The sequence below is a fragment of the Acanthisitta chloris genome, unplaced genomic scaffold (genome assembly GCF_000695815.1).
Source record: "Acanthisitta chloris isolate BGI_N310 unplaced genomic scaffold, ASM69581v1 scaffold23138, whole genome shotgun sequence".
Taxonomy (NCBI): domain Eukaryota; kingdom Metazoa; phylum Chordata; class Aves; order Passeriformes; family Acanthisittidae; genus Acanthisitta; species Acanthisitta chloris.
The window spans coordinates 1-14,117 of record NW_008687846.1 but is presented as its reverse complement, the minus strand read 5'-3'; the positions used below and the strand labels follow the sequence as shown (position 1 = coordinate 14,117).

General features: G+C 52.1%; 1 protein-coding gene across 1 annotated transcript in view; it reads right to left on the bottom strand.

The window, feature by feature from the left end:
* DNAJB12 (DnaJ (Hsp40) homolog, subfamily B, member 12) overlaps positions 1-10,477 on the bottom strand; it is a gene marked incomplete at its 5' end in the record, with an annotated part of 11,455 nt that extends 978 nt beyond the window's left edge. Inside the window, 6 exons of the mRNA XM_009080801.1 lie at positions 981-1,153; positions 3,955-4,064; positions 4,677-4,756; positions 6,102-6,287; positions 9,138-9,283; positions 10,303-10,477. Coding sequence (XP_009079049.1) covers positions 981-1,153; positions 3,955-4,064; positions 4,677-4,756; positions 6,102-6,287; positions 9,138-9,283; positions 10,303-10,477 — 870 coding nt within the window. The remainder of the gene's footprint in view (positions 1-980; positions 1,154-3,954; positions 4,065-4,676; positions 4,757-6,101; positions 6,288-9,137; positions 9,284-10,302) is intronic.
* Between the last annotated feature and the right edge of the window lie 3,640 nt (positions 10,478-14,117).

Below are 14,117 nucleotides of genomic sequence, written 5' to 3'. Positions count from 1 at the left end.
GGAGGTGTTTAAGAGGCATTTGGACCTGACACTGGAGGATATGGTTTAGGAGTTCCAGCAGTGACAGGTTAATGGTTGGACTCGATGATCTTAGAGGTCTCCTCCAATCCTGATGACTCTAATGCCCTGTGGAAGGAGACCCACCCACCAGGCCCCATCCCACCACACTGCTGGGAACAGGAGCACCTCCAGCTCTCTGCAGTGAGGGGAAGCACTGGGTGATTCCTGGGACAGGATGGGCAGAACAGCTGCTGACAGCTCATCCAGCCCAGGGAAAGCCTCATGAACCTGCCTGTAGTCCCAGAGGCACAACCCTGCACAAGGGTTACCCCAGCAGAGGCTCAGGGCTCAGTGCCTCAGCTTCCCTTGGCACCTAACAGCCCCTCTGGAGTTCCAGGTGCTGAAATCCTACCCCTGCACTGCTCCAGGAGCTGTGACCATCACATGCTGGGAATGGGCAGCCAGAGGAGTCAGACTGCCCCTGGGACTTGCTCTCGCCACACAACACCAGTTGGCCACATCATCTCTTACACTGCCTGGCTGTCACTTCTCATCCCCTGTGCCATCAGCAAGGCCAAGTCCATGCTGCCAGCGCAGCCCTGGGAGCAGGGTTGGGATGTGAGATGCATCACACCATGGGCACAGACTTCCTGAACCACTGAAATATTACTCAGAGCTATCCATGATCCTAGAGGTCTTTTCCAGCTTGAAAGATTCTGTGATCCCACCTTCCCCCTCCAGTGGAAATCAGATCTGCTGCCACACAGGGGAACCTCCAGGGCACAGCTCTGGTCTGACCAGTTCTACAGCACATTGAACCCGAACCAAAACAAAGAACCCACACACTAGGGCTGTGCTGAAGTCACAGGCTGCAAAAAGGGCCAACACCACAGGGAATGCGCTCACACCTCATTCCCAGGTAAAGACCTTTCCCTATGGAGCAGCTATAGAATCTCAGCTCCTGCCCCTCTGCCACTCACTCTGCTGCTTCTCTTTCCAGCAGTTGTTCCGGAGGTTTGCAATGTAGTCATCTTCCACACTCCTCTCCACATTCTTCAGGTTGGTGCCTGTGTATTCCTCTGCAAAGTTCTCAGACACATAGTAGGGGACTTTCAGGTGCTCTGTGACTCTCTTGTGTGTGTGACCCACAGACCTAGGCCAGGGAGAAGAGCAGAGCATTGTAGGACAGGCTGAAAGGGCAGAGGAGAGCCCCCAGTTCATTCTAACACACCGTCTGACATGACAGCAATCCACTGGGAACATCCCTCACTCCTAACCATCCACAGGCTGGAAAGGAGAAGCATTTCTGGTGGAAGTGAACCACCAACACAGGGAAGGAGAAGCTGCCAGGCCTCCAACTAGGTGGGCAGAGCTCTGAATGCAGACACAGCTCCCAGGCAGATTGCCCAGGGCCTAAACCCACTTAAAATAAAGTGTTTGCTAGATTTTCAGCACTAATTAAATCTCTCTGCAATTTCCTCCATGCTCTGCTGCTGGCAGTGAGCTCCAAGGATGGGTGCGCAGCTCAGAGGCTGCTGCTCATGTGGTGCAGGGTGAGAGCAGCCAGCAAGGCAGGATGGGGCATGCACCAAGGTGAGAGCAGCACAGGGTCTGTCACAGCCCCCCTCAGCCCCAGGAACCTCTGCTGAGGGATCTACTAACCCCAGCAGCCTCAGCTTCCTTCAGCACATCACATGCTGCAACCAGCACTGTGGTTGCAGGGACAGAATGAGACCTGCTCTGTGCCTCAGCCTGCACCAACCAGCACAGAAAGCACTTGCCAGAAGGAAATCGCTTCCACCCCTGCCCCTCGGGGCTTGCACTGCAGACAAAGCCCTGCCCTTGCTTCCCCTGGCACTCCAGCACACCCAGAGGCACTCAGAGGGGTGTGTGTGCCACAGGAGCTGTGCCCAAGCGCTGGATCCATTGGGATCAGCTCCATCTGGAGCCGTGCCCAAAGCTCCCCACAATAAATGCCAGCTGGCTGCTGCCCTCAGAGCCAGGTGTAAACATTAACTTCTCCTGCCCTTCAGCCTGCCATCGGGGTTTGCAGGAGTGATTCCAACACTCCTGCACGTGTCCCCAAGGCCCAGCTCTTGGGGATAAGTGTCGGGGACACGATGGGCTGAGCAAAAAGCTCTCCTGGCATTTCTGGAGGCAGAGGTGCAATCTGCAAGAAGCTCAGCTCACTGTTTCACCTGTGACAGAGCCCTGAGCTCTTCCAAAGCTGTAAGAAGCGGAACTACCAAGTGTGCTCTCACAGAAGGATCGAAGCTGGCAGACTGGAAAGGAGCTGAGCCAGGCACAGCGTTCCCATTGCACCAGGCAGGCTGAGCGCGATCCAGCAGCTCCTCCTGCCGGCTCGGCACAGTCTCAGCCCAGCTGAACAGCCCCGGGGCTCAGCAAGGCTCAGGGAGGACTGGATCAGCTCATCTGATGCCCGTGTCCAAATCCAGCCTTGGAAACGGCACAGCCTGCTACTGTCTGAGCAGGCAGAGATAGCACAGGGAACGTCAGAAGGGCAGGGAACTGCTGGAGCAAGTCCAGAGGAGGCCACAAAGTTGATAAGGGGACTGGAGCACCTTCCCTACAAGGACAGGCTGAGGGAGTTGGGGCTGTTCAGCCTGGAGAAGAGAAGGTTGTGGGGAGACCTCAGAGCAACCTGTCAGGACCTGAAGGGGCTCCAGGGAAGCTGCAGAGGGACTCTGTGTTAGGAACTGCAGCGACAGAACAAGGGGCAACGGGGAGAAATTGAAAGAGGGAAATGGAGATTATATCTAAGGAAGAACTTTTCGGGGACTGGACTGGAATGTCTCTCAGGTCCATTCCAACCCCTTAAGATACCCTGATAACTATGAACTGAGCAGTGGAGAAACATCTCGAGCTCAGGAAAGTGCCAAAAGCACTTCACAATTGCCTCATCTCTTGGTTCCAAGCCCTAATGTCTTAAGTCTTTACCTTGGACCTGGAAGCTAAGCTGTTTTATAGTATTTAACATCATGCACCATCCCTGGCCAGGTGTCCATTCCAACCCCTTAAGATACCCTGATAACTATGAACTGAGCAGTGGAGAAACATCTCGAGCTCAGGAAAGTGCCAAAAGCACTTCACAATTGCCTCATCTCTTGGTTCCAAGCCCTAATGTCTTAAGTCTTTACCTTGGACCTGGAAGCTAAGCTGTTTTATAGTATTTAACATCATGCACCATCCCTGGCCAGGTGGGATGGAGCTCTGAGCAACCTGGGCTAGTGGAAGGTGCCTCTGCCCATGCCAGGGGTGGAATGAGATGAGCTAAGGTCCTTCCAAACCATTCTGGGATTCCATGACTCATTCCATTTGTCAGTCCAGTGCGCAAATCAGGGCATTTTCACAGGATGTAGAAGGAAACAGTGTAACTTTTGCATTGTAAATGTGTGGCCAAAGCGATTTCCTGGCAAGATGAGAGTTCAAAACTAGGGGATTTCCCTGGGAGTGTCTTACTCCTTCTTCTCTCTCTCCACAGCTTTGCACTAGGCATAAAGTGAGGCTTTCATAAAGAACAGATCTGACTCTTGTTTTTCACTTCCCAATTTAACTCTACACCTCGATTTGCTCTCCATGTGGGATCTCAGTGCTGGGCTGAGCCTTCCAAAGCCATTCTGCCTGTCCCTTTGCAGGACAGACAGAGCCAGCTGTGGGGATGAGCTGCAAGAGGTCAATGAACTCCCTTAGGGAAGTGAGCACTCTCCAACCTCCCCTGCAGCTTCTCTCTCACCCCTGTCTGAGAACCAGGAGGACTTCACTGCTGTGTAACAGTTGGCAGCAAGAGCAATCGTGTGATGAGGTAAAGCAAAAAAGCAGGGGAAAAAAGCAGTCCTGGAAAAGAGAGAGCCTAGATCCCTGCCCAACCAAGCCCCCTGCCCCCAGAGCCCACCCCCTCCCCACAGGGATACGCTTTGAAGGAAAGGTACTAACGGCCTGTGGCTCAGACTGTAGGGTGGGCTGGACACCATCATCTGGCTGAGGGCAGACACAATGATCAGGATGAGGATGGGCATCAGCTGGACAAACAGCCCCAGGCCACCCTGAGGGAACAGAAACACACAGTGGAGTGTCACCCACACACTGGTATGCAAGGATCCCACAGCAACACCCTCCCTCCCAGTGCTCCAACACAATCTCCACTCTCCTGCTTTTGGCTTAGGAGTAACCCAAATGCCTGGGAGGAACCCACACCCCCCAGGGCAGTGTGACCCTGAGGGTCCAAACCCACTGTGGATGTGACAGAGGACAGGGGGAGAACCTTCTGAGTGAATTCCCAAAGCCTCATGCCCGTATTTTCTTCTTCTAGCGTAAATGTGGTTTCTGTGCTGCTCATGAGCAGGACTGGCTCTGTGGAAAACCTTCTCCCCTTTGCAGTGTTGGATGACAGCAATTCCCCTTCTCCCTCACCTCCTGAGCTCCCTCCACTTCCAGCAGAGCACACTTTCCCTCTAAGCTTGAGGAAAAAGCATTCAGGAAGTTTGTTTTAAAGACAGATAATTAGCTATTCCCAGCAAATAATCATCTTTAGGACATCATCCTGACTCCAGCTTTCCCTCCCAGGGGTGGCAACAAGCAGGAGTGTTTCCCCAGCCAGCCACAGCAACCAGCTCACCATCCCAGTCCTCCCATCCCCTGGGTTGTTCTGCACTTACATCACCCTGGTGCTCCCTCCTGTCCTGCCTCTGGTGGTAGGTGTACCTCATCCTACCGTTGCTGTACACGTGAACGTTACCTGCAGGCGGAAGCAAACTGTCACACCACAGTCAGAGCACTTTGGATGGTGCTGCCTGGCCAAGGAGCAACCACCAAAGGTGGCCAGAATCCATGCCACCAGCTTCCAGGCTCAACAGGAAGATTGGTAAGGTGTGCTGAGCAGCTGTCTGAGTGCAGAGTTGGCACAGAGATCCTTCCAGAAGGTTTGGTAGGATCATAGGTTGGAAGTGACCACCTGAGCACATCCAACCTGCTCCAAGAAGGCTCAGCTACACAGACAGAACATCCTGTACAGGCCTCCTGGCTTCTGGTTGGATTTACTTCAGATTAAACCCACTGATAAATAAAAATAATTCTGGTGTTTCCCCCCACTGAAAACAAAGCTCTTCCAGGGCCTGTTTGAAATGTCAAAGCTCCAGCTGCAAGGACGCCTGGCTGAGAGCTGTCCTGGATTCTCTTGGGACACTAAGGAGAGGAAAAAAAGGCTGAGCTAAAATAGCAACGTGCTGTTTTCACTGGAGTGGCTCTGCCTCTCTGCCAGGCAGGACAGGAATGCTGCAAAGGCCTTGCAGATGCCTCTGAGAGTCACTGCTGTGGGTGTGTCAGTTCTTACACACCAGACAGGGAAGAGCTACCAGAGCAAATCTTCAGTGAAACCAAAATACATAGTTTTCAAGTAGGTCCACACAGGCCAGATAACCCCCGAGTCCACTGCCAGTCAGATATGACAAGGGAGTCCTCCAAAATCCCCTTATCCTGCCAGGAAATCTGTGTCTTTGCTCAGAACAGGCACTTGGTTCCTTCCTGCTACCCAGGCCATGATGAGCACTGTGGTCAGACAGGATGCAGCTTCCATTTCCAACTCTAGAGGTTTAAATTATGCTCTAGAAATAACACTTTCCTCTTGTTTAGGGGACAGCAGTCAGTGGACACTGGTGTTGGAGAAGCTGCTCCAGCTGTGTGCCAGAGCAGACACAGATCAACAACAAGGCCCAAGAGTTACCACAGTTTGCTCTGCTAAAAAGGTTTAAGTTCTAAACCCACCAGGCAGCAAGGTTTCCTTAAAAGAGGATTATTTTTACAAGAAGCCTTAAAACAAGGCATTTTTTGTTTTAACCTTCAGCCCAACCCAAGAGCAGCTAATGGTGCCAGCAGGGAAACAAACACCTGAAGCTGGGAAGAAGTCCAGCTCTGGTGGTGTTACCTGCTGGATGCTGAGCTCTCCAAGGACCCACTGGAACAATTCCAAAGGTCAGGTGTGGAGGAGAACTCTCACCAATCACAGGGTGATAAATCACCACTGCACTGCTGCTCTATCAATAGTATCATGTCCCACTCAAGAGATGAAGGTTTAAGGTGCTTACTAGAAGGAAAACCACCCCCAAAGAACATGTTGAAGAGGTCCTCAGGGGAGATGTCTGCCTCAAAGCCACGGTGGAAGTCGGAGTGGCTGTGCCCATGTCGAGCAGGGTTGAGTTTCTCATCTCCAAACTGGTCATATTGCTTCCTCTTCTCGGGGTTGCTGAGCACGGCGTATGCATTGCCGATGGCTGAAACATGGACAACAAGACAGCATCAGCTTCTCCCTCCTGCAGACCCAGCCCTGCAGGCAGTCAGGACTTGCCCTTCTCATCACACAAATTGATTCTCAACTCCTATGTCTTGTCCACATGCTCCTGGCATACACACACACACGAGGGAAACCACACTGAGAGACTCAGTGCAAAAGGCCTTAATTAGCTCTAATGAAGGAGTTATATGACTGATATAATTTGGTGTATGCCCTTGTAGAAACCATTCAGCTGTGGGGGAAAACACAATGTCAGTTGACAAATTTGCTTCCAAAGTGGCATTAAGGGAATTCAATGCCAGAGCCCAAAAACCAGAACTGCAAAGAATTTAAATCTCTCTGCAAGAGACTTAAAACTTTCCATAAAAGCCACTGAGGAAACATTAGCTCCAGGTGGGTCTATGAGCTATAGATGTGTGTGTGAGCTCTGAATTGTGTCTGTCAGCCATGGATTTCAGAACTTCCAGATGCCAGGAGTAAGGTGCGAAGCTACCAGGCCTGCTGAGCAGTGCCTGTGCTGGTGGAAATGTACTGGAGCTGAAGCCCTGCCAGTTCCCTGGGTCACTCTCTCTCCAGCCTCAGCACTTGAGAGCTTTCCTCCAGGAATGTCTTCGGCCACCCTATTTCAGTACTTCCTTCTCCACATGTTCCAGCTTCCCACTTCCCCTCTGGACCAACCCAAGGGCCTCCCTATGTCCCAAGGAACCCAAATGCTAGTGGCAGCAGCTGCTTGGTGTGTCAGGGCAGGGTCAGAAAGGATGGAAAAGGGGATAGGTGCCCTTCAGGAGATCAGCTCTGAGATTCAGTGTTTTCAGATGGAGGTGTAAGGTTTCTTCTTGGACTAGAGATTGGGAGCGTGGACGGTGTAATGTCAATACACTCCTTCTCCTTCTTAGTTATAATTAGTGCAGCCAGGCGAACAGCTCCAGAGCCAGGCAGGGAGCTGCTGGGCAGGTCTGACTTGGAGGGTGTTATCACACAGTTTGGAAGCACAAGAGAACAGAACAGTTCAGGGCTTGCTGCTTGTCTGATTCTGTGCTGACAAAGGCCTACCTCATCCCAAGTGTGGATTTCAGCTCCAAGCACCAGGCTCAGCTCTGTTCCTAACCCCAGACAGGCAGTGATGCAAAGCTGCCACAAGACAGACTGCAGCCAACTGCAGCTCTAAACTGAGACATGGTCTCAGGACAACACCTAACACTTTATCAGCTGTCACTGGGGAGGCAAATGCCAACACTGAGCTAACACATCAGTGTAAGAAAAAATTAACCCCCCTCATCCCCTGGAACCAGAGTGCACGACTTCAGTGAGCCCTGCAACCTCAGAGCTCAGCCTGGGGGCTGCAGCTGAGGGACCAAGGGCTGCAGGAGAGATAACCTGGGAGCAGACAGCTCTGCAGCAGGGGGTAAAGGGCACCTTGCTAACACACCACTTCTGGCACGTAGCTCTTGTCAAAGCCTTCAGCAAACATCGACTGGAGGATTCTAGGTGAGGAAACCTGCCTTTTGCCACTGAGCAGGGATCCAAGGATGAGCTATTGAGTCCTGCACACGCAGAGCTGGTATCTGTCTGCATCTGATACCATCTGCCCCCACACCAGAGGCTCTCCCAGGGAGCTGGGAGTAGCTCGCTGTTTGCTAACACTTATCAGGGAAGGACTTAAGTCTTAAAAGACTTGGACAAACCTTACATAAGACTTTTACTGCTGAATTCACATCTGCTAGGAGCATACTCGATACTGTATCAGGCCTTGCTCCCTGCTCCAGCACAAGTCTCATGCATTTAGCTCCCAAAATCCCAGAAGAGTTTGGGTTGGAATGGGCCTTAAAACCATCTAGTCCAACCCCTGCCAAGGGCAGGGACACCTTCCATTAGCCCAGGCTCCTCCAAGCCCCATCCAACCTGGCCTGGAACACTCCCAGGGATGGGGCAGCCACAGCTGCTCTGGGCAACCTGTGCCAGTGGCTCAGCACCCTCACAAGGAACAATTTCCTCCTAAAAAATGGCCAGAATCAGACTACTGCAAAGGCTTCAAATCCAGTGCTGCACAACTGGCCTCAAGAATTATAACCAAACCTTCACAGCTTGCAGGGGAAAATGGGGTTATATGTTCCAAGCAACAGCATTTCTCTTGTAAAATTACTCCAATTTTAAGGTCTTTTATTTCCCAGGAAATGTCCCGTTGCATTTGCAGAGAGGTCTTGAGAATTGGGCTCTTTGCAGCATGACTGGAGCTCCTAGTGAGCTTTTTTGAGCTCAGCCTGCTGCAGTTTCACCCTACAGACTTCCACCTGGAGTTTCTATCCACCAGTTCCATCCACAGCCTTTCACTACACTCAGAAGTTTCCTGTGCTGTTGTTTTTGAGGGGTTTGTGCACCCAGCAGCTGAATCTGGTGCTGCACAGCTTACTGGGTCTCTCCTGGGTGTGCAGAAAGTGCACCCAGCACCTGGCCTGGCTGTGCATCTGCAGGACCTGGAGCTTCTCCCTGTTAAGTGATCACTTCCTACACCTCCCTCAAAAAAACCCCAGGATGGTTAACATCCTGTGGGAATTCCCTCCTGAGCAGCATGGCAGGAGCTGGAGCAACAGTCAGGAAGGGCTGCTAAGAGAAAAGGGAGGAAGAGGTGAATCCTATCTGTGCCAACCTGTATTTATTATTGTAAGCTTCTACTTTGTTCATGACACAACCAGCTCAGGAGACTTCACAAGGAGCAGCTTTATCTCACTCTACCTGACTTCTGAGGTAGTTTTGGAGAGTCCTGACCAGTCCAGTTCAGTGCCATTGCCTGATGGCTGCATGCAAACCCCATCCCTGACATTGATCTCACCTTTGAAGGCCTCAGTGGCCCCTGGCGCGTGGTTCTTGTCCGGGTGGAACTTGAGCGCCAGTTTCCGGTAAGCCTTTTTCAGATCCTCATCAGAAGCTTCTCTGCTGACTCCCAGAATTTCATAGTAATCCTTGCACTGCTTGACCCTGTCCAGAGGAGAGGGGACAGAACAGGCACACTCAATTTCAGCAGTGAAAAGCTCTTTGCCTTGAACACGTCACCTCTGTGACACACAACGGTTTGGCTGATGTTGCTCAGCGATCTCTGCATTACTCAGCCCTCACTGCTCACAGGGTGACCCAGATGTTTCACTGCCTCATTCCAGCATTCCCAGCAGACACAAACTGCCATGGAACAGGCCAGACCAGTGAGGTGGCAGGGCCTCTCCCCAGGCTGTGGTATCACCCACGGAGGAATGCGATGGGCAAACAACCCTCAGCACCATCATGCTCACGTGCTGGAGGCTGCTGGGAGGGACCATAGGAGCTGAGGGATTCCTGGGATGTTGGCTTGTTCCCCACTCTCTCCTCAGCTAATTCCCAGCTCTAACAAGCACATCAACTGTATTTTGGAGGAGGACGGAGGGAGCTGCCCAGGCCTGGGTGTGCAGCTCCTGCTGGGTACACTCCCAAACATGATTTCTCCTCCTCACATGAGCTGGATGAGACAGCATCCAGCAGGATGGGTTGGGGACAGGTGGATGATGTAACAAGCAACACTGCAAGTCCCTCAGAAGAGTTCTTGCACAATCCAGAGCCTTAAGCAAAGTTTACCAAGTGACTGTGCCTGCAGCTGAGTCCTCCAACGCTCAGCACGTGCAGGTGGAGAGGGATAAAGGACAGCCTGAGTTAAAGCCAGGCTGGATAAAGCCTTGAGCAACCTGCCCTGGTGGGAGGTGTCCCTGCCCAGGGCAGGGGGTTGGGACTGGATGATCTTTAAGGTCCATTCCAACCCCTTAACACTCTGTGATTATGTGAAACAGGGCTTGGAAAATGGGGAGACCCAACCCAGCTGCCTCCCAGGGCTGCTGGAGCTATGAATCCTCGTGGGGATGCTCTGAGCACACACCATGTGGTTCCCAGCTGGAATCTTTAAAGCACTGTGGAAACCAGCCTGGTACCATGTGATAAACCCAAACAGAGAGCCACGGAGAGCTGTCACTCACCTCTTCACTGCATCTACCTGGTCCTGAGTGTAGCCCTTGGGGGCCTCCCCACCAGCCTCTCCATTGGCCGATGGGAAGTCTCCGCTCATCTTCCTGAACTGAGGGTGTGAGGACTCCTTGGATTGGGATTGGCCATTGGCTGATTGCTCATTCTTGTTGAGTGACTCCAACAGAACTGAAACCAGGGAAACACAAAGAATTGGAAATGAGAAGTTAAGAAACCACCAAGCTCAACCTGCCCTTCAGGTCTCCCAAGGAGAGATTCCTCTTCATCTCTGCCACTGCTCCAAGACCCCCTACACTTCCTCAGGAAGGCCTTCATCTTCCCACCCAAGGAACTTTGGTCAGGAAGGCCCTCACCTTTCCACCTAAGGAACCCTTCCTCAGGAAGACCCTTTTCACCCAAGGAACCCTCTAGCTCCTGCTGCTTCTTGCCCAGACGTAAGGGTGAAGATGCTGAAGCCACTCCCTGCTTCTTCCAACACACACAACCTCCATAAAACCCCTAGGACTACCCAGCCAGGCAGCCCAGAAGCTACAGTGGATCATCCTTGTCCTCTTCCCCCCATTCTTCCTTAAGAGTGAAACATGTCCAAATTGATTTACAACATATCACAAACCACATTATTCCTCTTTACATGCTGCCTGAGCCAACTGTGCTGGGGAATGACGTGCTGGTGCCATCTCTTTAGAGAGGTTACGAAATGCTCCTGTGGGATGCCATTCCCACAGGGACACTCCCCTCTGGGACAGACCTGCAGCACTGTTGGCTGCCAGCACCACAGGCCCTGTTACACCTGAGTCAGGCTGTGCTCTCACCCATGTGTTAGGAGCAGCTGTGAAACCATTTTCCTTCTTCATTACTGGCTATGAACTGCTTAAATTCACTTTCCCTTTCCTTTTCCTCCTCACAAGGCTCAGGCACAGAATCACAGAGTCATTAAGGTTGGAAAATACCTCTGAGATCATCAAGTCCAACACGTGACCACTAGATCATGGCACTAAGTGCTACGTCCAGTCTGTCTTTAAACCCCTCCCAGGGGTGGTGACTCCACCTGGGCAGCACATTCCCAAGCCTAAAGGCACTGAACTCCATTCTTTCCAGCCCAGAGGGGCCAAACATCCAGGCCCGGCCCAAGCACACAGGTGACACAACCACAGGAGACTCCTCCAAGCTCAGAGGTCTCTTTCCATCATGCATTTCCTTGGGATAGCATCATCCTTTCAGCTATATTTCAAATCAGCTATTAGACTGATTTCTCCATCGCCGACACATCTCTTACAGCTAACCCAGACACTGCTATTTGCAGATGTCTCAGCATCCCAATGAGCTTGCAGTCGTTTATCCAGAGCCCAGAACTGGGAAGGACATTCCACCTCCTCCCATGGACTGCACACTACAGACCTTGCACTATGGGGTATCGCCTTCTTCAGGCAAGTGCAAACAACACCTGCAGGCCAAGAAGTGAGCAGAGATATCCTATCTGCCCCCAGGGCTTGGAGGGGCAAGACAAATTCACTCAGTAACCCAAGACCCCATATAGGATGAAGGATAAAAACGACAGTGGTCTGAGGAGCAGCAACTCACTGGATGAGCTTTGGGCTTTCACAGATTTGGGCTTCTAGTAGAATAAATCCTGCCCTCCCTCATACTCACACCACTGCAGCATTCATAGAACTAGGGTCTTAGCTTTTGCTTCTTCCAAACCTGCAGCAAACCACTAGGCACTGTTACATTTCACCTCATGAGGCTGTTCCCACCCCCTTCCTGCTGCTTTGGGCTCAACTCCCTACAGACTGCCAACACATGTTGAGAAGGGCTGGAAGGACCTTACAGATCATCTCATTCCACCCCCTGCCATGGGCAGGGATACCTTCCACCAGAACAGGTTGCTTCAAGCTCCATCCAGCCTGGCCTGGAAGACTTCCAGGGATGGAGCAGCCACAGCTTCTCCGGGCAATCTGTGCCAGTGCCTCACCAACCTCACAGGGAAGGATTTCTTCCCAATATCCCATCTAACCCTGCCCTCTAGCACTGTAAAGCCATACCCCCTTGTCCTGTCACTGCAGTTTCTAACCAAGAGTCCCTCTGCAGCTTCCCTGGAGCCCCTTCAGATCCTGGCAGGTTGCTCTGAGGTCTCCACACAACCTTCTCTTCTCCAGGCTGAACAGTCCCAACTGTCACCCTGTCCTTGTAGGGAAGGTACCTCAGTCCTTTATCAACTTCGTGGCCTCCTCTGGACTTGCTCCAACAGTTCCATGTCCCTCTGATCCTGAGGCACCAGAATTGTGTGCAGAACTCTAGACGGGTCTCACCAGAGCAGAGGGGCAGAATCCCCCTTGCTCACAAAGCCCTCCTGGCCCTCCTGCAGCCCCAACACAGGGTCACAAACTCAGGGATACTGAAGCAGGGAGTGCTGGATTAGTTCCCACTTCTGCCACCTCTCCCAGCATGTGCCATGGAGCAGCTTTTCCTGCCTATTATCCAACACCTGTCTGACTCCTGATGTGTTTTCCCCAGTCCCTCTCAGAGTGACCCAGTGAGTGGCTGTGCCCACTCCAAGGTGCTTCTGTGTGTGGCCACACCAGATCTGTGCTGCAATCCCCTTGCCAAAGCCTTTGCTGTCCCTGTGCTGACACCCAGGAGGCCCAGCCAGGGCTGCAGCTGAGCAAGGGCCACATCACTGAGTGTTGCCAAACCTCCTGCAACTCGTGGGAAGTAGAATTCCCAGGGGTGCAGCAGTCACATGGAGACTCAGTGACCAGTGTGACAACAGAGGGTCTCTGGCAGCATTTCCCAGCTACAGGGGCAGGAAAGCAGCAGGACATCAAGTCAAGGGTCCCTAGGGGTGGAACTTGGTTGGGTCTGGCCACAGGACACTGTGTTTAACATTAACCTGCTCTGTGCCCTCTGGGCTCTGCTTTCCTACCCTGGAATTTCACAGAGGAGGAACTCTAGAGGGAAGGAAAACCACCCTGCACTGACTCTGTGTCTGAGGGAGAGGGAAGAGCCCTGGCACAGTCAAGAATCACAGGAAGCCTTGGGACAAAGTGCCAAAGAATCAAAACTCAGATGAGGTCAAAGTACAACAAACTAAACCCACAGCACTTTGCATAAGTTTGTGCAAGGTGAGGACAGGCAGGGGAGGAACTGTGACTGCTCTGACAGGGTACCTCCCATCTGGCTCTGAGTGACACCTTCATTAAAGCTTCCAGGAAATGAGATTGTTCCTCAGCATTCCTAAATCTGGCAGAATGTCCTCAAGGAGAAGGAGGGAGAGGAGGAGGAACAGAAGAAGAGGAGGAGGGAAAGAATAAGAGGAGGAACAGGAAGAATAAGAGAGGAGAGGAAGAATAGGAGGAGGAGTGGAGGGAGAGAAGAATAGGAATAGGAGGAGAAGACAAATAGTAGGAAGAGAGGAATAGGAGGAGTGGGAGGAGGAATGAAAGGAGATGAGGAATAGGAGAAGAGGAGGAGGCACAGGAGGAAAAGAGGAATAGGAGGGTAAGGGTAGGAACAAGAGGAGGAATAGGAAGAGAAGAAGAGGAATAGGAGAAAAAGAGGATGAGGAACAGGAGAAAAGGAATATGAGAAGAGAAGGAGAAGATAAATAGTAGGAAGAGAGGAATAGGAATAGGTGGAGAAGAGGAGGAGGAGGAGAAGAGGAATAGGAAGGGGAGAGGAAGAGAGGAAGAGGAGGAACAGGAGATACAGGAGTAGACGAGGAGGACTAGGAGAAGAGGATAAGGAGAGAGGCGAAATGCCTTTACAGCCTCTCCCCGCTCCCTGCCCAGCCCCTCGTCCCCCCGAAGAG